The following is a 27,960-nucleotide window of genomic DNA, read 5'->3' as shown; positions in this document are numbered from 1 at the left end:
GCTATCAAATAAATATTTCTAATAAATGTATTTCTGGGTTTGTATTATTACCTTAATAATAATGTCATAGAATAATCACTTTTCCAAGTGGTAATTTCTTTTCCAAAACTGCACAGTGCACCTTTAAGTAGAGGCCAGAAAAGAGAGAAAAACAAGATGGCTGCTGTATTTTTTTGTCCCTACCGTGAGAATATCTGTCTGACTGGTGACACGCGGTACATCTCACCCATACTGGCCTCTCTTCACTGGCTCCCTGTACATTTTAAGATTGATTTTAAGATTTTATTGTTTGCCTACAAATCCCTTAACGGGCTAGCTCCAGCCTACCTTACTGACCTTTTATAACTTTATGTCCCATCAAGGTCACTCAGGTCCACCGACCAGCTGATCTTGGTTGTCCCAGGGTCAAAGCTGAGGCACAGGGGAGATCATGCTTTTGCATCTGTGGCTCCCAAACTCTGGAACGAGCTGCCTCTAGATGTTAGGCTGGCCCCCACACTGCCTGTTTTTAAATCTCGCCTCAAAACACATTTTTATTCTTTGGCTTTCTTAACTGGTCTTTGTGTTTTTACTATGTTAGCAATTTCGGTTTTATTGTACAGCACTTTGGTCAGCTGTTGTCGTTTTTAAATGTGATTTATAAATAAATTTTGATTGATTGATTTATTATAGCAACAATTTGTCAGAAAACAAAGTGAAATAATCTTCAGATTTAATCTAGTCAGGCTAGTTTCAAGTATAGACTGCAGTGCTGACTATGCGCGGGTGTTAATTAAATAAATAAATTAAGAAAATGTCACTCAATTTCATCTTATTCATCATGTATGTCTGCACTAAATGATGTCACCAAAGTCAGTGAGATTTATCCTCTGGAGACATTGAATAACTGTACAAAATGTCATTATTCAAATATATTGCCAATGCAGCAGTGCCAGATGTTAACACTATGGTGTCAGAAACCTCATTTTAAAAATGAGTTTCTAAAATTGGTGGAAACCCTGTTTTTTGTGAAAGGACAACATATTCTGGGGTCAGTGTTGTTTGTGCACAGAAATAATATGTGGGTGGGTGTATTGCATTTTGGTTTGTGACATGCTTGCCAGTGGTGATAAGTAGTAACTTTGTAAAGGCCAACAGGGAGTTGTCACTCAGATGTGGAGATAACAGTCCACAGCCCCCTGATGCACAAACACAATGTGGACATAATGGCGCTTTAAGGTGCAGTCTCTTTGAAGGAACCTCTGTAATAGTTAGGTATCCTGTCTGGTCTTCATAAACTCTTGAGAAAAATATTTGTGACCTTAACAGCTAAATGCGCCACTACCCAGAGATGGGCACAAATACATCTCATTACAAATGACAAATACTCACTCATCAGATATACCAAAATAAAATACAAAATACTAGTATGACAAAATTATTTAAAATACAAATAAAAATGTGTCTCTTTTAAAAATAAGAAGTATTAAATCATATGTTTTAGGTGTTTAAATATACAAATACAAGCTCTTATTTAGCTCTTTTTTTCTGCCCCCCGAAAAATACAAATTACAAACTTCTCAAATTTGAATAATTAAATAAATTTTATTGAAAAGCTGAACATCTCTGCTGGACGGCCCTGTGAAAACAGGCACGTGCCTTGCTTTGTGTGCCACAAGCAGGACAGCAAACTGCTTTTGACCGCAGTGAAAATGTTGTTTTTGACACAGCTAAACACCAACAAATATGGATCGAAGCAGAATCTTGAAAACATGTTGTGGATTTTTGAAATGACTACATCTATCTTTTTCATTAAGTGTTATAATAATAATAATAATAATATTAATGTAGTTATCTTTATCTGCAACTGTGCTGAAATGCCAGGTTTAAACAGAATGAATAGACATGCAAAAAAAGACAAACCAAAATGTGACACATTATAACTTGTCCATCCATTGTACAGTTTATTATCTTCTTTGAACATAGAGTATTATTGCTGTTTTCCTCATTGATAAACATTGTCCACAGTCTTTGACAGTCGTGATTCTAACAAGGCAGCAAGAAGTCTGAAGTCCCTCTTTTATTATTACAACCTCTGATCAGCCACTTGTTTAACTAATGAAAAACATCATGATGCTGACTGGATGGAGGAATACTTGAGCAGGTTTTGACCTTTTGAACAAGTTCATTTCCAACCCTGATCCTTTTCTCTCCACATATCATACTGACATCATCCACAAGATTTTTTAAAGTCTCTGAATAAAAGTGTTTTTGCATGACTGCTCCAGCAGTTGATTGAGTGAGGCACTGCAATAAAAAGGCACTTTGGTAAATGCTGAGATGAAACAGAACATAATGATACGAATCTATGGAAATGACAGTTTTGATAATGAGAGGAGGGAATGTAACCTGAAGGAGAAACATAATAAACAAGAGAAAACAAAATCATCACAAGTTCTACAGGCTCTGCTCAGTCCCGAAAGAGGAAGCAGGAAGTCCATTTAGGTTTGGGTTACCATGACATGAAGCAGCTTGTTTTAACCAGGTCAGGACACTTGGACACTGGTCTCAGTTCAGTTTTTAAACTTCCCTATCTATGATAAGTTGTAGTGGAGAGGTTTGGTTAAATCCAGAGGTCACCACAGCACAGGGAAGTCCATTTTAATGAAGCCAGGGTCTCTGCGCTGCTCCCAGTACGAGTTGTTGCTCACCCACGTGTCGTTTTTAGACTTCCTGCCAACACAACACAAATATAATCAATTTGATACACTTGATACATCTTGGATGAGTTCATCACTCACAATACCTGTCAAATGTTTAGCCTATTAAAGGGTCAATTCACTCCAACAGCGATGTCCCTTTCCAGAGGCTCGTGCTAATGACAGCGCAGGATGTAAACATTATATGCTGTCCTCCTTGGCAGAGCTTAAACATTAGCTTGCTAAGTTAGCTCAGTAAGCTAGCAACCTCACCCATCTCCAAAATATCTCCAAAACTCTGTAACTCACACCAAACTGATCTACACTGATTAATAGTACTACAGGTGAGGGGAAGAAATAGATATTTCTTTATTTTGGGGTGAACTGTGCCTTTAAATTACCACAACAGTTTCCAGAATAATCAATAAATGACTTGATTCATGCAAAAACAGTTCTATTTTAAGTTTTGGTTTCTTTATATGGTTCATTATCAGTATTTATTCTGCAATTTGTTTTGTAATAAAAGGGAGGATTAATAAAAGGGAGGATTAATAAAAGGGAGGAATAACTAAAAGTTAACAACGAATTGAGTCTGAGAAGTGATGAGACATTTTATTCCTCCTGAAATGGATGTGATGAAAAGGACAATGACAAAACAAACAAAAATAACTTTTTTTGTCACGATGAGCTCAACAGTTATTTTAACAACCCAGTTTGTTCATCCGAAGTCTGCAGACTGTGACAGTCACAGAGATTTACACCACATGACACTCTTGCTGCTATGGAGGTGATCTCTGATCATATGCAACAGGCCAATTACATGGAAAAACACATGCAAACCCTGTGGTTGGTTGCTCACAAAGACAATAAAACAGCAGCGTACTTGAAGAAGCGTGGCTGGTGTGTCATGTTGTTGTCCTGCAGCACTTTCCTCCTCTCCCTCTGGAGCTGCTCTATCCTCTGCTTCTGCTCCTCAGCTCCTTCTGTGTTCCCCTCCTCCAACAGCCTGGACAGAAAGGACAAAACTAGGGGGTTAGGATAGCCTTTTATAAACACCAAAACCACTAAAGTAGGCTGTAAGAGATTCAAGCTCTGTGGGAATTTTTAAACAACAATTAAAAACATTTCTTTTAACTAAATGGTGATGTCACAACTGTGCAATATCCAGTTATAGAACGTTTCATTTGTGGAGATGAGCTCAAAATGAAGTTTGAAGATGGGTGACCTCCAAGCAAGTATCAGAACAAGGGAGGTGGAAAGTAGGAAAGGGGCCATTGGTGCCCCAGTTTACGCCAATAGCCCACATTTGTTTAAAGTTGCAGATCACTGTAACCCAGTTCCAATCCCTTCTGTCTACTCTAGAACAGTTGGTATTGTCTTCACCTTGTCTGCCTGTCGACAGATTTTTTTCAGCTCGACAGCGTCACAGCGAACATGATGCAGACAGGAAACTTCACAGGTGACACCTATTGTGGTAGGAACTACCACAGAAGCAGCTCTGAGTATTCTGCCACAAGTGTAGTGGAGAATTTGGGTTGTTGCCATTTAATAACCTTTTATTTGACTGTTGTTCATCCAAGCTAATACATGTAGGAAATGATTTCTTAAAAAAAAAACACCATCTTGCTAAAATAAAATCTATATATGAGAAAAACAAAGATTCTCTCGATCTCATTCCCCTAGATCTAAATTTCCAAAGTCTGTTGCCATGGTTATGCTCATACTTCAGACATTTACTGCTTCACACCACATTGGCTCGACCAGACTTGGCCGACGAAACCATGTTTTGGGCCAAATGGTCTGATATGGCAGCTACAAATAAACATTGCAGATAGGTAAAGAGTGCCGACCTCTGGTCCGGCCTGAAGCGTGTGTCTGTGGGGGGCAGCAGAGGTCTCAGGGTGGAGTCCAGCTCATTCAACTCCACTGCAAACTGGGTGAAGCCATAGTACTGTTCTTGGTCCCCTGGCATGGGGTCTATACACACACACACACACACACACATTCCGAGAGAGAGAGAGAGAGTGAGAGAGTGAGAGAGAGAGAGAGAGAGAGAGAGAGACAGCTGTCATGTTGTGTCAAGCTCAGTTTTGTATGACTGCAGTGCTGTAGACTAAAAACTTAATCACTGAAATCTCCAGGGACCAAACACTCACTTGCTCTCCAGATACATGTGGCAGAAGGTGGGTGGCCTTGAAACACAGAGTCGTGCCATTTTCCAAAAATGGAGTGTACGACTTTCCCTTTTGAATCTGTAACCACGCCCTCTATCTCGTTCACTGTAGAGCTCCATGATTTTGCCTAGAGAAAACAAAAAGGTAGAAAGTTTGAAAGTCTTATATGGAAGAAACATATTACACAAAATAGGAGCAATCATCCTAAGTATCACATTTAACAGTTGTGTAATAAATACTGTATGATTTATGTCAGATCACGATGTGTAATTTTCCGTGCTCATGTTTTGAAAATTCAGTTCCTATCTTTGTCCACAAGATGGCGTGGATCACCTTGATAGTAAAGATACTGCAAGTAAGCATATGTTTCAGTAGGCAGCACCACATTTAAGAAAACTGCAGAATCTCTTTACAAATGAACAAATTTCAAGTGTCTGTTCAGTGGACGACAAAGTTTACTTGAGGCAACTGTGATACTAACAATAGTCTGAAAGAGGTTCATGTGGATATCACAAGACGTGCCATGAAACACATTTTACCCAATTTAAATTGTGGAACAAAGATCTGCTTCTGTCATCACAATTGGTGCACAGACATTTAAAATAAACACAGTGATTTGAATATCTACTCTTCCTGACCTTGACAAATGTGATTTTACACTGGCAGGCATCGCTGTTGATATTTTTGATGGACATCTCTCCGTAGTGTTCAATCCAGCGCTGGCCGCTCAGGATGTTATGGATGCAGGACGTCACTTTGTTCCATTCGTAGTGGTCCCCAAACCTGCAGATATCAAAAAAGAAATTTTAAGCTTAGTAGCACCACAATGTGGGTAGTAAATGCAAATGAACAATGTTTAGTTTTCCTCCATCACTTAGAAATACAGTGCTGTGGTTTGAACTACAGATTGCACTGCCACATTTCTTGTCTGCCCGCCTCCACAGACAGTCGGACTGAGAGAGGGTTGGCTCACGAAACTCAACAGATCAAACTGTCTGCCTAGGCGGTGCTGATCAAATAAGAATCAAGATTCTGTTACTGCACTATTCGTGTTTTCAGAAACATATTTTTGTGTACTGTGTAGCTGTAATACGAGAAAGTTTGTCACCAGGCCACCATTTATTCCTGCTTGAAATGGAGCAGCCTAAACCACAAAGCACTGGTCAACTGGCAGTACATCACACACCAGCAGAAGAGTTTTTTTGTCCAGCGCAACCCAGTGCGTTCCGGTTGTTGTAGGTTGTCTACATTTTGAGCAAAAGGGAATACCGCAGCCTTTTTTCCTCTATTTTCTCTGGTCATGTAGCATAGTTACAGCTCAGCTTCATGAAAAAAACATCTTTCCAGTGGTGAAATACCCCTTTAATAGGTCAACAATGCATGTTGTTTCATAATTTGTGCTTACACTTACAACCTTTTCTGTGTCCAATGACATGGGCACTCATATTAAACATAAAAGAGTGCAAACACTCATGCACATGCAAAAACACACCCACACACAATAAATAAAAGAGTAGAGGACTTACGCAGGTAGTGTGACATGGGTGGTTCCCATGGGAACAATTTCCATGGATTTGCCCCAGAATTTATTTTTCCATCGAACATCTAAAAGAAACACAAAATAACAGGTGAGATTTTTTTTTAATTTTTTTAGAGAAATTCAAACAAGGTGGTTCCTCTGACTAGCTATAGCTGTTGAGTTGTTTTAAACAGATTTCTAAGTGTGGGAGTTTACAAATGAGGTCATGTTATTATTATTATTACAGTGATTTGTCACAGTGTGTAGATATCAAGCACCTAATTGTCATGCAGATTGATCGCCAAGGCAACATGAGGTTACTTTACAATAATTTTCACCTTAAATATATCCTACAGCAAGTCACAAACACTCTGAAATAAAGGTGTGGCGGCTCTGATGCAATCTTCAAAAAAGCCCCAGACAAGCGGAGGGGAAATGGGACTCTTGTTTCAAACATGCTCACCTTGCCAAAAGCTGAAGTTCCTTGAATCAGAATGACATGCTGACACAGGTGGGTGATGACTCACCTGGGAAATGAAGAGCAGAGACAAAAGATGAGATAAAGGCACTTTATCAAAAGCTTTACCACAGCAGACAGCGTCGCCCAGGAAGTCGTATCATGAATCAGTCAAAAACAAAACATGGGAAAGTTGATACCAGCTTTAAACAATCACTACATGTATATTGAGGTATCATTATAATTACTGTAAACAGAAAAGACCACCACAGAGAAGAACGACAGGTTAGAGCACATTTCTGCTTTACATTGTAGGATGGATTTTGTGAGGAGTCTTGTAAATTGCTTAGCACGGGAAGAGGGCGCTGTTCTTCCAGTGTACAAGGACTTCATTGATACCTCTGACATGAGACAACCAGACCATTGTGCAGGGATGCAACCATGCAATGAAGGCCTGTGCTATACTCTTAAATAAATAGAGACATAAAATATACACAATCAGAAAGAGACGGTCATTGAATCGTTATGATTTTATCTCCATGTTAACCATACTCTCATTGGCCCAGTAATTCATAAATACTTTTACACCTCCCTTTTCATTACTAAAGAATTTGTTTGTTTGTTTTAAATGATAATTTAATTCAGAACAGGATTCAAATTGATAAATATTTTAAATGTAACTAAATATTGTTTATAGAACAGCAACAATAAAGTTTACAACAGCATTCTATTAAAAATATCTCACTGGAAACAAAACTAAAATTTAAGTCACTCACATAGAGATGCTGCATGCAAGACCTTTTATTTGCATAAAAATTAGTCTGTCTCATGATTTCAACCATGTGAGGTCTCACCTGTTCAGCTATAAACCTGAAGCCTTTATCAGGTCTGTCACACTCATACGTCTCTCCCAGGACAGGGTTAAAGGGTTTACTTCCAGCTCGATGGTAGGTGGATGCATACGCAGTTATTGCAAATGTAGCAACGTACACCTGCACAGAAAATGAGAGAGGATGAATCACACTTGTTACATGGTCGTGCTCAAGGTATTGGCATGTTTGTCTACATGAGGAACATGTGAACGTGACGTGTGCATGTGTAAGCGTGTGTGACACCATTCTGTGTCTCAGATTTGAAGTGTGTTTACATGGGACTTTTGTATGGATGTATAAACTATGTGTGTGTGTGTCTGCAGGTGCAGGTAAAGTGTGTTTGTGTACAAAATTTCTACATAGTATTGTGTGTTGCATATTCTGCAGTACGTAGGTGTGTTTGGGGAAAAAAAAGTCTTCCATACAGGCCCAGGAAGAAAAAAAAAGACAATTGAAAGCTTCTTTCTTGCAAATATGAAATATTTATCAAAGCCTCTAACAGAAGCGCTCACAAAGCAAAAGATGAACATCAGAGTAGCATTTAAAAGGCTGCCTGAGCATGAGCGCCGAGCTTGAAACACAGTTCCTATCTGTGTTTTTCTACCACAGCTAGTTTGACGTTCATCAGAAACATCATTGAAATTTTATAACGAGGTAACTTCCAAATGTCTTTTTCTTATGGTAACGTTTTTTACCAATGTTCGAGTGAGACTATTTTGTGCATGTGTGTAGGTGTAGGCTCCTCTCACCATGCGCTGGTAAGGGTCATTGGTCTGGTTGGCGGTGTCCAGCAGCTCACTGTACTCCAGCTCCTCACACAGCCTCTGCAGTGTGTTGAGCGGCTCATTTAGCTGCACCGGCATGGCCACTTTGGACAGGTCCTTGCCTATGTTGTTCCTCAGGATATTCCACAGGCTCACGCTGCTGTCGGGGCTTGGGGAGGGCAGCGTGGAGCGCCGACGAGCCAGGGTCACCACGCTGCTAACTAGAGGGGAGAAGAGAATAAATTGACAACTGAGAGCTGGAAACGGAGAGAGGTGGTGGCATGAATGTGTGATTTAACCAGATGAATCCAGACACAATTCTAATTGCAACTCAATTATGTCATTAAATTGCAACTTTTCTGTTTTGTGCTACCTGGAGGCAAACATTTATGCAGAGAAAATGTAAAACGAACACCATCTGCAGCAGTGAATTAATGATGCCTGAACACAGATCCTTTCTCATGCACTGTATAATTAAACACAGAGTTTATAAATACATCTGGAAGTTGGCGGTGGTCATGTTCAACACATTCTTAAAGGGCGAGTGAGTAATTTCTAAGAACCCAGACATTTAGGTGCCGACACTTTTCTGGAAAAATACACAAACGCAAACAGAGGCTGAGTTACAGTCACACTCAGGTGCATTAAACCAGACAAGACAGAATAAGGTCTCTTTGACTTTCTCTCTGTCCACACACACAGACGCACAACTTGCTACTGTATCGTGTACCAGAGTTGTGTCTCTCGCTGCCTCCCTCGTTGCTGTAGGTATCCATGGAGACGCTATCACTGACATCACTGATGTACGAGTCATCGTCAGACACCTGGCGACAGAAAATTGATGGAGAAAGGTCAGCGAGCGACCAGAGCGTAGAGTCAAGAGGACAAAAACATACAAACCCAAAAGTCTGCAGTCATCAGAAGAGAAAAATACCCCAGTGTCTGTTGTGACTTGAAGGAATTACACTCCAAAACTAATTACATTTCCTGTAAATTTTTATTTTGTTTTAGTGAGTTTAGTAAGGGTTAGGGTTCCAAAAGTCTTGTTATTATTTCTATTTTAGTTAACAAAAATATTTTTTCACACCTTAGTTTTAGTTTTTAGTTGTTTTAGTGAACTATAATAACCTTGTTGCAGATGTGACTTGTGATGTGTTGGATGAGGAAGAGGATAAGGTCGTACATAGTCTCTTACCTCATTTTCAGAGGAGGACGATGAGAGGAGGTACTCCTGAGCATCAAAAAACTCTGATATGGACTCTGGGATAGATGCTTTGCTCTCATTGGACGCCTGGTGGACCAATGAGTGAGAGCCGCCCGGACATTCCTGATGAGAATAAGAAGTCGGTTGAGTAGAATTAGACCTGTGGTGATAGGGGGATTTGTGGTGTAATCATGCGGAACAATGATTTTTGAGTCACGGAGACACTCACTGAGGCGTAGGCGGTTTTCAAGCCCATGACCTGCACCGGCTGTGGGGCCTGCAGGTCGATGGTGTGCCTCAGTCTGTCTCTCTCTGCTACCAGGGAGCTAAAAGTTGATTTCAGCGTGGCGTGGACTGGCGAGAAGCAATTAAAGAGGGAGAACAACAGGTACAGAGTTGTCACTGAACATAAAAAAAACACTTGGAAAAAAATCATCTTTTTCTATTTAAAAAAGGGACTCACTGTTGTTGGCCAGCCTGCAGAAGTCCTCCTGTAAACGGGACACATCTGTAGGTGAGTCTGGAGATTCGGGACAGACTTCCTGGGTGTTTGTCTCAGTGGTGGAGAGGTTGGGGTTTGAGGCGTGGAGACGAGGGGACTGGGAGGAGATGCAGCTCGGGACCTGGTGGACAAAAACAAAGAAAGGTCAAAAACAGTCCACCGTTAATTCACTGCCACTGCTGAATGATTGAGAACACATTTTTTAAATAATTATCAGCAGGAGAAAGAAAAGCTGACTGTGTACCTGTAGTGTGGCTTTGCTTTCTTTGCCATTATTTTTGGATCGCCATCGTCTTGGCCTCTTCTCTTTTTTGGGGATGTCATAAGTAGACGCCTGTGGTACCAAAAGAAACCGAGGCATTAAGGAAGGGGTAAACAAAATCACTTTCCTTTTTTTTGGGTGATCAGGTCAATACTGAAAGTTATTTTTAATCAGTCTTGCACAGTGTTCCTACACGTTCTTAAAAATCAAATTTAAGGACTAGTTTGAGACACAGATCATCATAGCTGACTTAATCTGTGTGCCTAATGTGCTCACCTGTAGTGCACTAATGGCCGGGGCTGAGTATGTGCGGTGAAGGACCTCCATGCTCTTCAGCAGCAGGTTGAGTTCCAGCAGGTACGACTCACATTCCTCCAAGTCTGAGTGAAAGAGAGATCATTATTAGTCAAAGTATTAGAAGTTTGGGTGCATGCAGGCACAATGATGAGAGATAAAAACATGAAAGATTCACTGCAGCGAGACACACTTTAAGACACTGTTGACAAGGCAGGGTGACACAGAGGCCAAGAGACAATAAGTCAGCGGACAGATATCGACAAAACTGCAACCAACCTTTGCAGCACTTGTCCATGTCCTCTGAGGAGTGGAGCCAAGAACTGACCTTTGCCTGGTGGATTGACGCCTGTTTGGTAAGAGTAGCCCTCTGTTGTTAAAGGAGAGACGGATGAGGATGTGTCATATGCAACCTCACAAAACATACATCATCAAAATCATTTTAAAAATTATTTCAAACAAACGAGCACCAGAACAACTTACTTTTCTCAGAGAGTCATTGAGGGAGGGGGAGGGCGAGGTGTGAGGGTGGAAGAGGTGCCTCTCGTGGGGATACATGGCGATCTCGTTCTGCCGAAACACACGGTGATGACGCAGCTTTGACACCCACTCCTCAAACAGCTCTGGAGACTTCACCTGGAGGACATGAAGTCAAATTAGGAGCCAAGACTTTGAGAGCGCTGCTGTTAGCATCTTTGTACAAAACAGAAACCATGTAGGCGTCGTTTATATGTACTGGGTATCTCTAACAGATGGCACTGACTCATGATGAATTCAACAAAACTTTGTAAATGGAGTTACCTTTAAGTGATAGATGTTATCCTCTGTGTCCAGGTCGATGCACATGGCTTTCTTCTTGATTGACATGACAGAGAGACCAACATCGATGCAGCCGTGAAGCTTTCCCTTCTTCAGCTGTGAAGCGAAACACTTTGTTAGCTTTTGTCTGTATGTGTGTGAATGCAAGAATGTGACAGACAGATGGCGCTGTTGATGCAATACTCACATCTGGTCCACGCTTTGCATACTTCAAGATGCCTTTTTCTAGCACAAAGTATCTCTGAATGGGAAGAAATCAAACTCAGTCATAAGACTTATTCTTTTTTCATCTCTTAACACACCTGAATTACAGGTTTAATGCACTCTTTGGTTATACAACAGCTAAACACAGCAGTTAAAAGAAAGGTATGCAGACATTACGCAGTTTTGCACCACTTTCCCTTGACCCTGCCATTCATGATGACCATGTATAGACATAAAAACAGCTTACAAGCGCACCTTGCTCACTTTATCTTTACAGGAGAAAGGAATACACGGATAAAACACTTTTAAAGGCCTCCTATTCTGATAAAATGTTGACTATGAAAAGTGGCAATCCCATCATGTTGCAAGGCTGAACTTTCCAGGTATGCATAAGCACACTCACACGCAGAGAAGAGGGGGAGGAAGATGAGTCAGGGCTACAGTGTAATCAGCTGGGACTGAAAGACTGGAAAGAAGGAAATACAGCGGACTATAATGGTGAAGAGGAGGAAATGTGGAAATAGACTGAGAGGTATTTAAAGACAGCAGGTCAGGACTCAAGTTAAACATTTAGGGAGGACTTAAAGCATCGCCGGTTCAATGCTGTTATCAGGAAAGAACAAAACGTTCATAATTGTAATATTTCTTTACCAAAATAGATATAAGGCTTTTTAGAACACCATCTGTGCTTTTAGAAAACACAGCTAAATGTGATGAATACAGTATAGAGTTTAAAAATACCATGAATGAAAACCAAGCCTTAAAGTCTCAAAATATAGGCAAACCCCTGTGGCTCGCTGTCTGACAGCCGTTGTATCAAAAGCAATCATGTTCAGAGTGAAAATAGGTCTTTGGTTCAATAAAGGGCAGCAGCAGTGTTCTATAATAAGAAGTGTTTCTGTCTGGGGCTTTAAAAGGCCTGCCGAGGTGCTCACCTTATGCCACCCCTTCATGGGCCACTTCCTCCTCTTGAGCAGCATGCCCTCCTGTCTGTCAGGCTCCTGCATGCTGGCAGGAACCCCCCTGAGCCCCTCCACAATCTCCCAGCTGTCCTGGAGGGAGACAAGGGAGCAATACTGTATGAGTTAGACAGAAATAACAGGAGTAGACCCAATCTAAACATGTAAACATTACACACATCATCATCATCATCTTCACAGATGCCATTTGAAGGATAAGTTCACCCAAAAATTCTAAAATTCAGCATTATCTACTCACTCCCAGGATGATGGAAAAATGTATCGAGCTACACAGCAGAGCAATGTTGCAGCATTCTCCTAAACAACTAATGTAGATAGGGACTTAAAAAACACCTGAACGAAAAAATAAAACGGCTCCATACAGGTCATCAGGCATTATCCAAGTCTCCGGAAGCCCCGAGAATCCAACTTCATTTTAAAAGACAGTATTTACTTCCTTGACGTGCGGTCCAGCTTGTGCACCCACTTCAGACAGGGTACACACTAACGCTTTCTAGCTTAGCAGCTACAGAGCAGATTTCTACTTTAAAAAATGATGTCTTTTTAAATCAATTTTGGAATTCATTTTGTAATATTCTCTATATTTTAAAACAAGTCCCCATCTATTTCAGTTGTTAAGGAGAATGATGCAACACTGTTTTGCTGTGAAGCTCCAGAAATGTTTTGCAGCCTACAAAATGTCACCCAACTTTACATTGACATTGGGTTGAGGAGATAAAGGCAAAATTTTGGGTGAACCTATCCTTTAAGTGCGATAGTGTCATCACTGCAATGCAGTTGATCTTAAACAAAGCGTTACTGTGCTTAAAGCAATTTTCAGTGTTTAAAGAGTGCGGCTTTGCAGTTCTAGGAAAGCTTAAATGTTTGGTCACAGAGAACAACCTTAACGAATTAAGTCAGTTTCAACTGTTTGATCTAGACAGCAAACACAAACACAAGCACATGCACAGTAATGATATGCCTCATAGCCTTAGGTGTGCCACACTGCATGGTGCATTTAAGTTCAGCTAATCTGAGGTCAGCTCATATTAACTGAGAAGAAGAACAAAATGCTGAAATGCTAACAGTGGCTGCAAGCACTAACAAAAACTCACATACTGTACATTAAAATTACCACACACACACAAACACACACCTGGTTACTGTCATGCTTGGAGGAGCCGCTGCTGTCACTGTGAGTGGGCGACGGCGATGTCATCTTTTTGCGACCAGACTGCCTTCTCCCCACCGTAGTCTCGTTTCTGTGGAAACCGCAGCAACAGAGATCACAGCAGAGCCGCCAGGAGCATCACTCTGACCTTTGAAGGCCACGCCAAAACAGTCCGCACTGCAGAGAAAGGTTGAAACGAACTGATGTCAGAGCCGCACAAAGGTTGCTTATTTTAAAGAGGACAGTAGCAGCACGCAGAAGCAGTCAGAGAGGAATCACTTACTCACTGTGTGAGTCTGACTAACTGTGAACAAGATAATTGAGGATATGAAATCCCCAAAGTAGCTTTGTTTTCAGGAAGCCAGACACAAATATCTTGGATAAAAACACATGAGAGGCAAATAATCTTTTATCATGAGCTGTCACAGCTCAGGGTTCAACTCCCATCATGTGACTTCAGACATGTTGTGACTGATGTCTGGCATTGTGTTGACTGAGATAAATTTGAGCTAGGTACAAATATAAACTTAAAGAAAACATCAGTGTTTATGATCATAACTGTACCATAAAAGATTTATGATCAAAGGCCTACATGTAAACAAGCACTTGAGCCTCAGGTAAACATTAAAAAAAATCCTATTAGAGCGTACAGAGCACCTTACAAACAAAACAATCTTTTTTTGTTTTAAATAAGTTAGGACTCTAGAGGTCACTTCTACTTCCTTGTGCCATATGTTACTACCACTCAAACTGAACACCAATAATGTGCAACACAGATACTGTACTTTCTTTTAGTATTATCTGATTAAAATGTGTAAATATCCGTACCCATGATGTAGGAAAATCCTCATTGGGTAGCTGACTGAAGGTTATTCATTCAAGATTATAAAAACTTCTTCTCCTGTAAATAGTTCCTTTGCTCTTGTGATCAAAAACACTCATCTGAAACTCAATTCTGACGCTGTTCTGTAAATAGTTTTCTAACAAATAATAAATGGTAGCAACTTCTGATCAACTCATATCAATTTCAGGCTTGGATGAACGACTTATGGGTTAGTCCAGGTTTAAGCCCATACATTCAGAGTACTGATACGAATACATAGATATAGTATTTTCTCCCCAGAAAATACTCTATCTCCCACTCAAAGAGATTTTAGAAATTAGTGACAAATTGAGTCTTTCACTAGTTCAGGCAGCTACAGTTGTTCTATAGTCACTTGTTCCTTATCAGTTTAAACAAATATGTCTAATACATATTTCTAACACTGATCAGCTGCCATTAGCAAACATTTAGTGCTCACTTCATCTGCATACTGCACAATCGAGAACTGGTTCCTTGCAGCTTCGTCACTGGGTTGTACTTCAAGCAAATATGACTTCCTCTGCTTCCCCTAGCCCTCTCCTCCCTTATCATCATTTTTAGATTTGAATACAAATTCATAATCAAATGTTGTGTATCTGAAGCCAGTTGGCTTGTGAAGTCAGGGACAGTGTATGTCGAATGAGTTATATAGGACTAAACTAGAATTATGTGTTATTTTTGCAATTCATTGTTAATTGAGTACCCTCAGTGATTGTGGCAATTCTGCGATTCCAGACTGGAGCTGCAAGTCGATCGAAAGAAAACTAATTTCAAACTCGATAAGCACTTAATCACCCAAGTTATTTTTCTAAATTTTCAAATGGCAAACAAATTTCTGGTTCCAGCTTCTTGAATGTAAAGATTTGCTGCTTTTCTTTGGCATCCATGATAGTATAGGAAGAGTCTTTGGGTTTTGGATTGTTGGTTTGACAAAAGAAACAATCTGAAGATGTCACTTTGGACTCTGGGACACTGTTAAGAGTATTTTTCACAATATTTTTGTTATTCTCATTAGTTCCAGCTCTTTTCTGAACCAAACTACAGTAAAAACAAACAACATGAGTTAACGCATCTGAAGATTTTTGCCTTTTGGCTGAGCAGGGAACACCACATTCTCACTGTGATGTAACATTCATTCCTCTCCTTGCCACAAATGACATGCCCCAACCTGGCTGCGTGTTTTATTATTCCCTCTCTGAGTTTTAATGCCACTCCCTTTGTACGCTGATCCCGTCAAAGACTGAACTCAGGTGTGTTTGTGTGGACGCTGTGTACTGTACATGTGAGCGGGGCACATCCCTGTCTGCTGGATTAACGTGGTGAGGGAAAGCCTGTGTGCTTTGTGTGTGCTGGGGATGCAAATTTTTGTAAACTATCCGATTTTAACTACGCTGCTGCTAACTATATCCTGTGCAAACGGTCCGGTGGTTTGAGTTTGTGTTTGTGTAGTTCCCCAAGGCCTCGCTTACAGTCAGTACCATGCCCAGGACATGAGTCATCGACAGGAAAGAATGTGCTCAGCGCTTCGATACCCCCGACACACCATAACACAGAGTCAACACTGGGCTAAAAGCAGACTGAAACACACAGCCATCCCACTTACTTCACAGGCTCTGGAGCACAGACAGAATATTTGAGTGGGCTTCAAATGATAAACTCTGGGAGCTGGAAATTAGCTTATCAAGCTGTTGTGTTTGCACTTTTCAGGCTGTGACTTGCCTGGCCTCTTCAGCTGCATCTGAAGCTTCTGAAGCTTCAGTTATAAATCAGGTTCAGGAATTCATTTCACATAACTTCTGAATATGTACATCGGTCTAAACTTTAAACCACAAAAGCTGCGTCCAACCATGAAACCTGTATTGTTGGCATGTAGTGTGGGAGCTCAGGTCCTCAATGGTAAATTTCCATCTCTGTCTGAATTCTTGGAAGAATACAATCATGATTACAAACACGATAAGTGGTGAGTAAGGGCATGAGCATTAAGCACAAGTTTACATAACACATTCAGCCCTGCTTTCCATTCCTCAGCCCTTTCCCTCTCACACAACTCAGCAGCAAAGTTTGCAAAAAACACTTCCTTTGAGCAAAACCTCAAAAACTGCCACCGCATCTGCACCGATTTCAAGCGTCCCTACCTCACGACACGTCCTCACTTCAGTAGCTTAAAAGCTTGTATGAAAGCTGCGTATTAGTCCAAAGTACTATCTGCCACAGATGAACTGTAAAAATCTGCAAATGAAGCTGGGAGATGTCAGTCCCCGAACATCCCACTGAGTGCCCTACTTACCTCGGCTGAGTGATTACTGTAGTGTTGTACACCGCTGTACTGTAAGACTAGAAGTGCTGGGGTTTTGCCTTCAGTCTTACGTAATGGGAGTCAATCATTAATGGCCCAGCACCTTGTAAACGATCTGTTAAGATGGAAAGGGGTCATTCTAGCAGCGAGGGCCAATGTCGCAGAGTCACAAGGCCCATACGAGCGGACGACAGGTTTAAAGGTGAAGGAAGTGTGTGTTTCTTTCTTTTACGTGTCAGCATTCAGGAGATCAGCTGATGAGAGGGCGGAAGAGATAAAGCAGATGCAAATGAGACATGTAACGTAGTCGTTTCTGCTCTGTATCGTAAACCAATGGGTAACATTTTGCATAACATAAGTGCTGTGTGGTCTGACAACCAACCTATGCATAGTCAAATAATGTTATGTAGGCATGCTCTTCTTTTTTCCCCTCTAGCATGTTTTCTCTTTTGCTGCACTGAAGGAAAAAGTACCTACAACTACCTCAAAAGGAGAACAGGTATCTCCCCTAAACTTCCTTTTTTAAGACGGGACTTAAAAAACAGTTTCTTAACCACTGGTTAATTCACAAGACAGGATTTTAGCCCTGATTTTCCAGTTGCTGTAGTTTATGAAGATCACAACAAAAAGCCCATGATTAGAGGCAAATTAGTGCTCTCTCCTACGTGCGACGATCACAATGTGTGAACCCTTCAAAGACGTGATCCAGGAGCTCACTAAACTAAATATCTGGTTGTGTCTAGGGGTAGACCGATTATCTGGGCCGATATTCAGCATTTTTCCAATTATTGGTATTGATGATTTTTGTGTCTGATCGCTGATAAAATAGATACAATTTAGAAATGCAGTGCTTTGGCTCTGAGGCAGCATCCCTTTTCTGTAAGTGGTAACCACTGTGTGGTCTCTGTGTCTCCAACACTATCTGATGTCGTGAGTAATAGCCCATTAACACTGAAATTAATCTGAATTTGCAAAGTAACGAGTATCTTAATTTATCAAATAAATGTAGTGGAGTGAAAGTATTAAGTAGACTATGTATACATGTCTCAGAAATATGTATGTTATGTATATCAGTTCCAATTACTGGTTATTGGTCTACTGCATTACTATAAACAGTATCGGCCCTGAAAAAAACATATCAGTCAACCCCTAGCTGTGTCGCTGAAGGGTCGGGGAGCCAGGAAATGAGCCGAGAAACCAATGATGGTAGACACTCCCCTTATGGCTGCTTACAGGATCTGATATTCAGTATTTTTACGATTATGGGCATCTGTGGGTTTTTCTTGTCCAATCACCAATGAAATTATTTTGGCTCTGATTCAGATGCCTCTCTTTGTGTGTAGTCACCACTCTGTGGTCTCACTCAATATCCTGCCCACAACACTATCTGATTGGTTACATAACATGTTAATTACTCTTTTATTTATTTATTTATTCTATTCTACTTTATACGTTATTGTTTTTATTTCCTTATTTGTATTTATTCTATCCCTTTTTGTTTCTGTTGTCAACTGTTTTGTACTAGATCTTGACACCAATTTAAATGAGGATACATACCAAATGTTTTTTTTTTTCAAAGTAAAATAAATAAACTAAAACTGAATAACAGTCTATCAGCATTGAATAACCTGAATCTGCAGTGGAGAAAAAAAAAGTGCAATATTTGCCTATAAATGTAGTGGAGTGGAAGTATAAAGTAGCAGAAAATAGAAGTACAATACTTGATTTATTTGTACTGAGTTACATTGCATTACTGGTTATTATACATTTTGACACAAAGATTTTAATTTTTACTGCAAAAGTAACACATTGGCTCCAAATATTGGTTCTCAGCCCTGATAAAACGTAGCAGTCAGTCTGAAAAGCACTTTGAGTTGTTCAGGAATGCTGCTTTCAAAAGGCATCATTCAACTAAAATCCAAACAACAATGAATCAACAAGTCATTACGTCCACCATTACATCCTTTTTGTGTGGAGCATGGCTACAGGCAACACATACTGTGTGTTTACAGAAAGCCCTGTGGCTTTCATCAAGCAAAGCCTCATCTGTTGTTCACCAGTTGCCATGACAGGATCTCAAGACAACGAGGCTGAAGCCTGAGGAATTGTCAGGCTGGAGTTACCAGTCCTGGCATGACAAACACACAGACATTGACTTAGCAGCCAGTCCATCTGCTTTCTGCCTATACGCATTCTAGCAAACAGCAGAGCAGTCCACATAGTTGTAGGCTACATCCTCCCCATTACTGGCTGACTGGGACTGCAAAAAGGTCCTCACAGATGGCCCATCTGTGACTTTACCTCCACTCGAGCGTCAGAATCTTCCGGTAAAGCTTCTTCGTAGATTTATCTCGAGCTAAAGCTGTGCATGATCCTCTGATTATCAAACTGAGAGATGGCATAAGACGCTTTAAATAGATCACATCCGGCAAGATTATCTGACTGCTTCATACATCAACGCCCAAATTTCATAACGAAATAGAGAGACGGACATGTTGCAGCATATGCTCTAGACTGGCTGGTGGGAGTAGGACTAAGCTCACCTGACCTCTGACCTCATGTCTATGTGTTTTTAGCAACATTTTTCATCTGGAAGTGATACGGTGCCTGTGTTTCCTGTATACAGGCAGAGAAAAACTAAAGTGGGCATCAGCTCCCGATCAAAGAGATAAAAAGCAGCCCAGAAATGTCGTTCAGCAGTCAAGTTATTTTCATGTGCTCTCTTGACAGACAGAAAGAGAGCGAGCTTGAAAACCCGCAAGCTCACAGATTCTTGACCGATGCATTTTTGAAAAGCCGCATCACAAAAGATGTCTTTCTGTCCTTTTCCTGCTGAGACAAGCGACACTTTGTACTGCTGCTCAATCACGGGTTGCCATGGATACAAAAATAACAAGGCAAAGACGAGAATATGTTCAGTTAGTTTGTTCTTTATAGCAAATCTGAGGGCATAAAAAACATGGGGCTATTTATAGGACCCTGTGCCGTTACCAGCGGAAACATGATTTCACACGAGCATCAGTGGAAGTAGGGCACAACATCCTATAACCTTATAAAACCATAAGAGATGACAGGCAGGCTGTTCTCAGAGTGGCCACTTGGTATATTAGTCAAGGCAGGAGTGTTGTGTATTTACCAGCTTTAAAGTGGGTGTTGTGGAAAGGAGAGAGTGACACAGAGATAACTCAGTGAGTCACGTCAGCCACTGGGATGTTTACACCCAGAAATGTTGCAGCAGGAATAAACATTTTGGCTCAGCTGACTGATAGACTTAATTGATTCCTGTGGCGCTATCCTGTGTCGGCTTGAGATCACAAGAGTGCAGGGGGGGGGGGGCGGTCTGGAACAGCGCCACCTAAAGTCAGTAGAGAGTTCGTCTCAGTCTTGCTCAAGGGCACTTCAATAGGGCAGATAATAGGAACGTGTATGATTAGACAACTGGTTGATTAAAGGCTGCTACCTTTGCTCGTTGCCACCAGAAATATTAGTCGGTAAACGTATTACTTTTTATCAAAATACACATTTAAATTACATACGTTGTTATTTGAATCGCTAATTCATCTCGCGGTTATTTTCTAGGAAATCTGATTTATCATTTGGTCTATAAAATGTCAGAAACATCCGTTTCCAAAGCCCTCAACGACATCTTCAAATTTCTTATTTTGTATTAACAACAGCCGATCAATATTCTGATTCATCGATTAATCAGCTAATCTGCCAGTTAAATTAGACAGAACAACTGTCAGTAGTTTGTACAAAGGCAGTTATGATTAATTCTAATTAAACCCATTTTGTGTCTTTATCCTCCATTACTCTCTAATGTAGAAATCAAGACATCTTCTATAACATCATTACAGCTCTGTAAACCAGCCTCACCCTCAGTTGGGATATATTAACAGTATTGTTTACACCAGCTGAACTGGCGACGTGTGCCCGGAGGCAATCTGTGAATGGCACAGTGATAGTGATTCCATCACTGCTCATGAAAAACGATCCTGTCTGGACTAAGAGGTGCTAAGGCCAAGTATTGATTTACGGCAGTATAAAAACAAAGTCACTCAAGCACCACAAAAGCCTGGAGTGAGAACGCTGAACGGCTCATGATCATTTCACAAATTAAAGTTAATTAGTGATTTAAGATCAGAGTTTTCTCACCCATTATAAAGGATTAGGTGGAGCACCCAAGCCGTTTGGGCACCACCTAAATGAGATCAAAAGCAATGTGGAAAGGATCAAAACGAAATCATAGCTCTAATAGTTTTATTTAGAAAATTTCATCATTATGCTTTAAGGGTTTTAAATATGTATTATCTGATCTAGCTTTTTCAACTTTCTGTAAGTAGATGTGTGAAATGATGAATGAATCTTCTTCTTCAGGGAAGACCCTGAAACCTCTGACCACACAAATGCACCTAAGCCTTCCACAAATCTAGGTAAATACACTGCCAATAGCAGGGCTCCAGGGTGCAACTATTTTGGTCACACGTGCACCCAGAAATCTGTCCACACTTTCAGTGGTCGGACCAGTGCGCCTGAGATATGGTTCATTTTGTCAACAATCTCTTGATGCACGCGAGTTGAATGAAGAAAAACATGCATTTACACATTTTTCCTGCTTACAAGCAAAAGTATCCATGACAAGACCACAGGGACCCTTGTCACATCTTTATATGTCTATATTCACATTAGAGAAGCTGGTACCTTTGAACTTGTGGCACTGAAGAAATGACTGAAACGAATAACAATTGTGTCTGTTGATCGACTTATGAATTCATCCTCTAATAATATCAGCTCTAAAAAAAAAGGTTTGTGTGGGAAGTATGCTGTCCTATCAAAAATACAAAACACCAAACAGACACCAACTTTGAATGAATGACCATCAAATCAGACCAGACTAGCAGCACTCTGCTCACTAGAATCAGGCTATTTATTAAAACCACATTGTAAGAGAATACTAGTTTGCTTATGTTGGGGATTATATCAGCACAGTGAGCAATGTGGACAGGCTGAATTAAATAGTCATTAAAGGAGACAAACTCCGCGGGAAGACACCACAGGTGTCCCGTTTGAATTCTCAGCTCACAGCTCAGTTCCTGTTGCTAACAGCCAGCACAGCAATTCAAACTTGTCAGCGCAGACAAAATGTCCCATATATCCCATGTGGTCGTGACCCTGCGCTCACACACACACACACACACACACACACACCCTCCACAAACCCCCAAACATCAGTTTCGGACTGGTTAAAGGCTCTCGTGTACAAATTCGGCACCAACTGTCACGAAGAAGTCCATTAATAATTCTATCGAAAGCGGTATTTCACTTCAGCGCTGAGGCGACGAGCGAAAAAGACACGACAGGAGCGCTGTCAACTCTGGCGTTACATTCAAACGGAGAGCGGGACAACAGCAGCAGAAACACAGATAATTTCACATGAGTTATGAGTATAAATGAAAAGAGAAGCTTACGTTTCTGTGGCCGAAAGCTACAGCATCCCAACAGTGGAGAGATACAGTGCCTGGCTTTGAGTGGCTCCTCGCTTCAATGCCCGAGCTTCGTGGAGGAGGCGGGGCTCGCTCGTTGGGCAGGAGTGAGCGACGCGTCGCTGAGCCAATCGCGATGGAGGAAGAAGCAGAGGGGGCGGGGTAACGGGGGCTGGGCGGACACGTTTGTTTGAACGGACCAGAGAGTGACGTAGACAAAAAAATGTCAAAGATAGACAATCAAGGTGAGAGTTTAGGTCAGACAAAAGGAGTGTCAGGTGAGCCTCAGCTGTTTAAGTGACGTGAAGTCATGTAAATGAATGATTTAATGTGCTACTGTGTGTTAATTTGTTATTGTATGATTCTGTTTTTTGGTTTCAGTAATGATTTTCACACCAAATACACTCATTAGCCTACATTTTTCGCTAGCTAACAATAAGCTACTTGACTTCTATATTAAATGTAGGCTAAACAACTTTAAACAAGGGCACTTTCAAAGGGCAGACACAATGCTAGGCTAATTAGAAATGCACCTAATGGTTATTTTCTTTAATGAGTAAGGTGCCAATGACTGTATGATACTGTTTTTTGGTTTCAGTAATGATTTTCACACCAAATACACCCATTAGCATACAATTTTCATTCATTCAGCCTTGTTGCCAAAGAAGCTAACTTTAAGCTGCTTGATTTCTGTGTTAAATGTAGGCTAAACAACTTTAAACGAGGACACTTTCAAAGGGCAGACACAACGCTAGGCTAATTTTTTTAGCTACTTCACCAGTAGTTGTTTATTAGCTAACATAGCTAAACAATGAATGAACAAATTAAGCAAATAGAGGTAAGATAAAGTCAGTCTTCATCATGTAACCAGCTCCAGAAGTAGACCTCAAACAGATTAGAAATGTACCTAACTTATTTTTATTTTTGAGTAACGTAACTATTTTACAGCAACAACCACAACAACCAACACATGTTCCTAAAAGCCCAAGTGATGTCATTAAATTGCTCATTTTGTTTAGAAAACACTCTTAAACCTGATATGTTCAGTTTATTGTCACTAAACACAGAAAAGCAGCCAATAATTCTTTTGTAAATCGACCAGGCGTATATGGTTGATAAATTAATTGTTTCACCGTTGCTCTGAATTCCTTTAAACCTGTTGTGGAATGTAGGAAACAATTTGTTCATTGCTAAAAGAAAAGTAGGAGTACAGATACAGTATGTGTTAATAATCTGTCTGGTCCAGTGACAGATTGTTTGGTGCTTTTTCCTCAGACACTCTGCTTGCAAAAGATGGCTTTACCCACAAGTGCTGACTGTCTGCTGAAACGCTGAGTAAGTGAGAGAAGTCGTGTGATTGCACCCAGACGGATTGAGCGAGTGGGTGAAGCAATGAGCATGTGTTTATGTGTTTTTTTAAACTTAATATCCATCTTTCTCTGATTAAGTTTTGCTTTTCAAGCCCTGCTAAGTCAGTTCACCTCTATTGTCCTTGTAGCTCTCCGAACCACCTTCATGCCTTGGATTTGTTTACCCAACAAAGCAAATTTCCTCCTTTGCATGGGCATGAGGCTGTCACTTCCTGCCTCGGCTTATTTCTATGGCAACAGAGAGAAGGGAAAACATAAAATAGAGGAAAAAATGGCTTTGAAAGGGAGAGTTAGAGTTGGGTGTGTCCAGAAACTTAGAACCGACAAAACTAATCACAGCGTTTGGAGCTTAAAGGAATGTTGGCCTCCTGCGTCAGGACCGACTGAGGGAGAATAGGTATTAATTGCTGACATTGCTGTGGTGTGTTTTTGGAAGTGGAACACACAGATTGCTATCAGGGTTTGCATCACAGATCTTTTCATTGTTAAACTCAGGTGGATTCCCGTGTACTTGTACCTGAGCAGTGCACAATTGTAGCCCAGAGGGGACACTCCCTGGAATACCTGACGCTACACACACAGATACAGTGAGGTAGCAAACCTGAAAACACACCATTCACACACTTATAATGACTTCCAGACATGTTCTACTAATGGCACAATTTTAATCTTATTTTACAAAAGGGGAACGATGGACAGGAGACAATGATACAGTCATAAATAAGATAATGGAACGGAAGACGATACGTGACACTTCTAAGTCTGTGTATGCCAGTCTAGCTATTAATATCCCCTATCACCTTTCTGCTTCACATTCCTCACGAGCAGATAATGTATGATAGTGTCATCTGTAGGTCAGATATGGTTACTGCACACAGAGCAGCTCTGAAACTGAAAAGCTGCTCCCTGCACCACTGTGAGTGAGCTTATGAGGACTTTGGTTTAACAACGGCACAGAGGACATGAATTAGTGCTTTAACTGAAGGTCTGCCACTTGCTTGGCTCTGTGGAATTTGACCTTGTGTGTGTATGGGGGGGAAATGAAGAGAGACGACACCCTTCAACTAGAGGGCCTCAAGAAGTTGAAGTGCCCTTAAGCAAGAAGACACTGACTCGGGTCCCTGTTCTATAGCTAAACGAGACCTCTGGTGCTGGGTTATAACACGCTGGTGTGGGTCCATACCAACTCCTCTGTATCTTCCACTCTGTGTTTACATATTAGTTAGAGATCATTAACTCATTTAAGTTGATTAAGCACCATTTTTTAGTGAAATGCACCATGTAAGCACAAAATAATAATATCTCTTCCACTTCTGTAGGGTAAAAATAAAGATACAGCCAGTAGTGGGGTATTTTAGCTTAGCACAAAAACAGGAAACAGCTGTTTAATCCAGATTATCTGATGCAGGATCAAAACTACCAGCAACTCTAAAGCTCACTAATAAACACATTATTACTGGTTTGTCTAATCCCTTCAATAAACAAAGTGTAAAATTGGCACATTATATTTTTATTAGCTGGGCTTCAGGTTTTGTATGAATTAAACAAAGCCTTTCCCACACATCTTCCACCCCATTCTTGTTCAATAGATTGGTTTTAACAACAAAACTGCTAGCTTAGCTATTTATATATGCTAAGCCGACCTGCTGCTGGCGGTATCTTTGCCATTCAAGAATCAAGATTACATTTTATTATGATTATACAACCACGATTGTACAACAAAATGATAGTTGTATTTCTTTCAAGATACTCACAAAAAACAATTACATAAATGGATGAATAAATATAATAAAATAAAAACATAAAACTACAAGCTACTTATTTCAGGCGAGGTGTGTAGGATAAATCTCCCAACTTGAGGACAGAAGCTACTCCGTAGTCTGGTGGCATAGGTTTCATTTACAACGGGAATAAACTTTTCACCATTTAAAACCATAATTAGTTGAAACTGTGCTGAAAAATAGCACCCACCAACAAATGATTAAATACATTTTGATGGGCCATTATGCAATTTTTTCCCCTGCTTTAATTATCTACTCTTACCTCATTCAATCCCCTCATTACATTGCCTAAAATTGCATACACTGCAGACCGTTTCAAACAGCTTTTCTTCTCGTCTGAACCCTTATGTCCCCACCACTTTTCAACACAAAGTAACAGCCTTGTCTCTTGGTATGGCAGCGAATACTTCTGTATTGCTTGCCAGACGCAGCAGCGTGACATGAGATATTTCTCATCTAATTCAGCCAGAAAGAACATATGCATTTCCCAAAATGTCGAACCATTCCTTTAAAACTTCATTTTAACTTCAGGCCTCAAGATGCGGTCACTCTGTAGCTGCCGTTTCAAGGTTTTAAGATGATATTGTTCACTTTGCCCAGCTGGTTATCAAGCCTTAATCTGGCCTCTCTGTGAAGAAGGAGGCAAGCTTCCCAGAAGAGATCAGTAGCACTTTATTCTGCTATTACTGTACTTTTTACTGTTTTCTCCTCGTGCTATAATGTTCCATGTCTGCAGAGGGCGATGTTGCACAGAAACAATGCAGTGTGGGGACTTGAGTCGACAGCTGCAGATCAGATGTCTCAGCTCTCTAAATTACTGAGTGGCGACTTTGTTTTAATGACTCACAGAGCCCACAGTTTTTGTGCTCTTGTTTGTTACTTGTTTTGCATCGCGTTAGCTTGTATACGTGCGCTTTTGTGCTCGCTTTCATGTTTTGGTGTGCTCGTGCAGCCCTGAATAGCCCGAGTGTTATCTTCTGTGCAGCTCAGTGATCTTAAGATCTCGAGGCATTACATTCTTTTTGTGTCATTATGTGATTGAGGCTGATTATGTGCATGCAGACAGTTTCTATCAAACTCCGTAGATCAAAGGCCCTCCCAATACACACTCACACACTCTATCCTTTACACTACCCTCCTTATTCCTCCTACTTATCTCCCCCTCCACTCTCTCTCCACCCTTTCAACAGGGCAATAGCATGCTCTCTAATTTTTTCCAGATGTCAAGTACCTCCCTTCCTCCTTTTCCCCACTCCATTCCCTCTGTTTTAAACTCTCACAGGCACGCTCGACATATTGGTCTCAACGACAAAACATGACCCCGGGAGGGTCAAGCAGGAGAAGTTGGAGCGCTCCCAAAGGGGAGAGGAATGCCGAAGCGAATGCGTTTCCCACGTCGCATGATGTGTTTGCGTTGCCACGATCGGCCGAGCTGCATTTTCAGGGTGCCGGCTGTTTGTGACACGCTGTTTTGCTCTCACTCTGATGAGATCATCCGTATGTTCTTTAACAAGAGTAGTGATTAGCAGAGAAGTGTCTTGGACTCTTTCTCTCCATCTTGCCCTCCTTTTCTACTTCCTGTGATGGGAACCAACTGTTGGAGCCGAGCAGTGGGAATGTGGACGTTTTCAGGCATGGGGCCCAGGTGTTCCCTCCACTCTTTGTCGATCATTTATATTCATTTCCGTGCACATGAAATGTGGCTTTTTACACATCTTTTGTGTAACATACAGTATGCAAAGCAGCATTTCAGTGGAGCTGCAGTCTCACAAGGGGATCGGGTCTCTTTCGCTGTTTCCCCCTAAGTGCATAAACACTCACTCATCCTCTCACAAACATTCAGGCACACACACACTCACCGTTAATGCATGTGAGCATGGACGAGATCTATGATTCCCAGCTCTAGCTAAAGCCCTTAATGATCCCAGCAGCTGTTGCTCATGTAAACTCTCCTCTCTCTCTCTCTCTCTCACACACACACACACACACACACACACAACCCACCTCCCCATTGCCTATTTTTCCTTCCCTTTGCTTTGCTCTCCCTTCTTTGTCCTTTCATTTTGATTCTGTAAAGCAACAAAAGAAACACTTAAAATAGAGGACTTCACATACTGCTAAACAAACACTCACAGATAGACGCACGTACGCTTTCCATCTCTGCCACACACAGGGATAATCTGTTATGAGTTTGAACCATTTCCTATTGATTAGAGCCCTGATGGAGGGCTAATCTGAGAGACAAAGCTGCTGTTAATCTTCATTGTGGCCCATCCCTTACACTGATTA

General features: G+C 40.9%; 1 protein-coding gene across 1 annotated transcript; it reads right to left on the bottom strand.

Moving 5' to 3' along the window:
- Nucleotides 1-1,923: 1,923 nt before the first annotated feature.
- LOC140993908 (oxysterol-binding protein-related protein 3-like) lies at nucleotides 1,924-22,593 on the bottom strand. Its single transcript, XM_073463469.1, has 22 exons — nucleotides 22,506-22,593; nucleotides 13,865-14,056; nucleotides 12,685-12,801; nucleotides 11,733-11,786; nucleotides 11,528-11,641; nucleotides 11,210-11,362; nucleotides 11,006-11,096; nucleotides 10,709-10,812; nucleotides 10,415-10,504; nucleotides 10,132-10,291; nucleotides 9,898-10,022; nucleotides 9,660-9,791; nucleotides 9,195-9,288; nucleotides 8,450-8,685; nucleotides 7,683-7,820; nucleotides 6,835-6,898; nucleotides 6,379-6,457; nucleotides 5,491-5,635; nucleotides 4,835-4,979; nucleotides 4,529-4,655; nucleotides 3,562-3,684; nucleotides 1,924-2,712 (listed from the first exon to the last, which is right to left on the bottom strand). Exons 2-22 carry the CDS (start codon nucleotides 13,925-13,927, stop codon nucleotides 2,616-2,618), a joined length of 2,451 nt encoding a protein of 816 aa, XP_073319570.1. The 5' UTR covers nucleotides 13,928-14,056; nucleotides 22,506-22,593; the 3' UTR covers nucleotides 1,924-2,615.
- Between the last annotated feature and the right edge of the window lie 5,367 nt (nucleotides 22,594-27,960).

This window comes from Pagrus major, chromosome 3, assembly GCF_040436345.1.
Source record: "Pagrus major chromosome 3, Pma_NU_1.0".
NCBI lineage: Eukaryota > Metazoa > Chordata > Actinopteri > Spariformes > Sparidae > Pagrus > Pagrus major.
This window is presented reverse-complemented; position numbering and strand designations above follow the sequence as displayed.

What these genes read in the sequence shown, in the direction of transcription:
- LOC140993908 (XM_073463469.1), bottom strand. Translation starts at nt 13,927, where the DNA reads ATGACATCGCCGTCGCCCACTCACAGTGACAGCAGCGGCTCCTCCAAG. An exon ending in CCATGAAGGGGTGGCATAAG is followed by an intron (nt 11,787 to 12,684) that starts GTGAGCACCTCG and finishes CTTCCCATTCAG; the next exon opens with AGATACTTTGTGCTAGAAAA. An exon ending in CGCTTCAGGCCGGACCAGAG is followed by an intron (nt 3,685 to 4,528) that starts GTCGGCACTCTT and finishes CTTTCTGTCCAG; the next exon opens with GCTGTTGGAGGAGGGGAACA.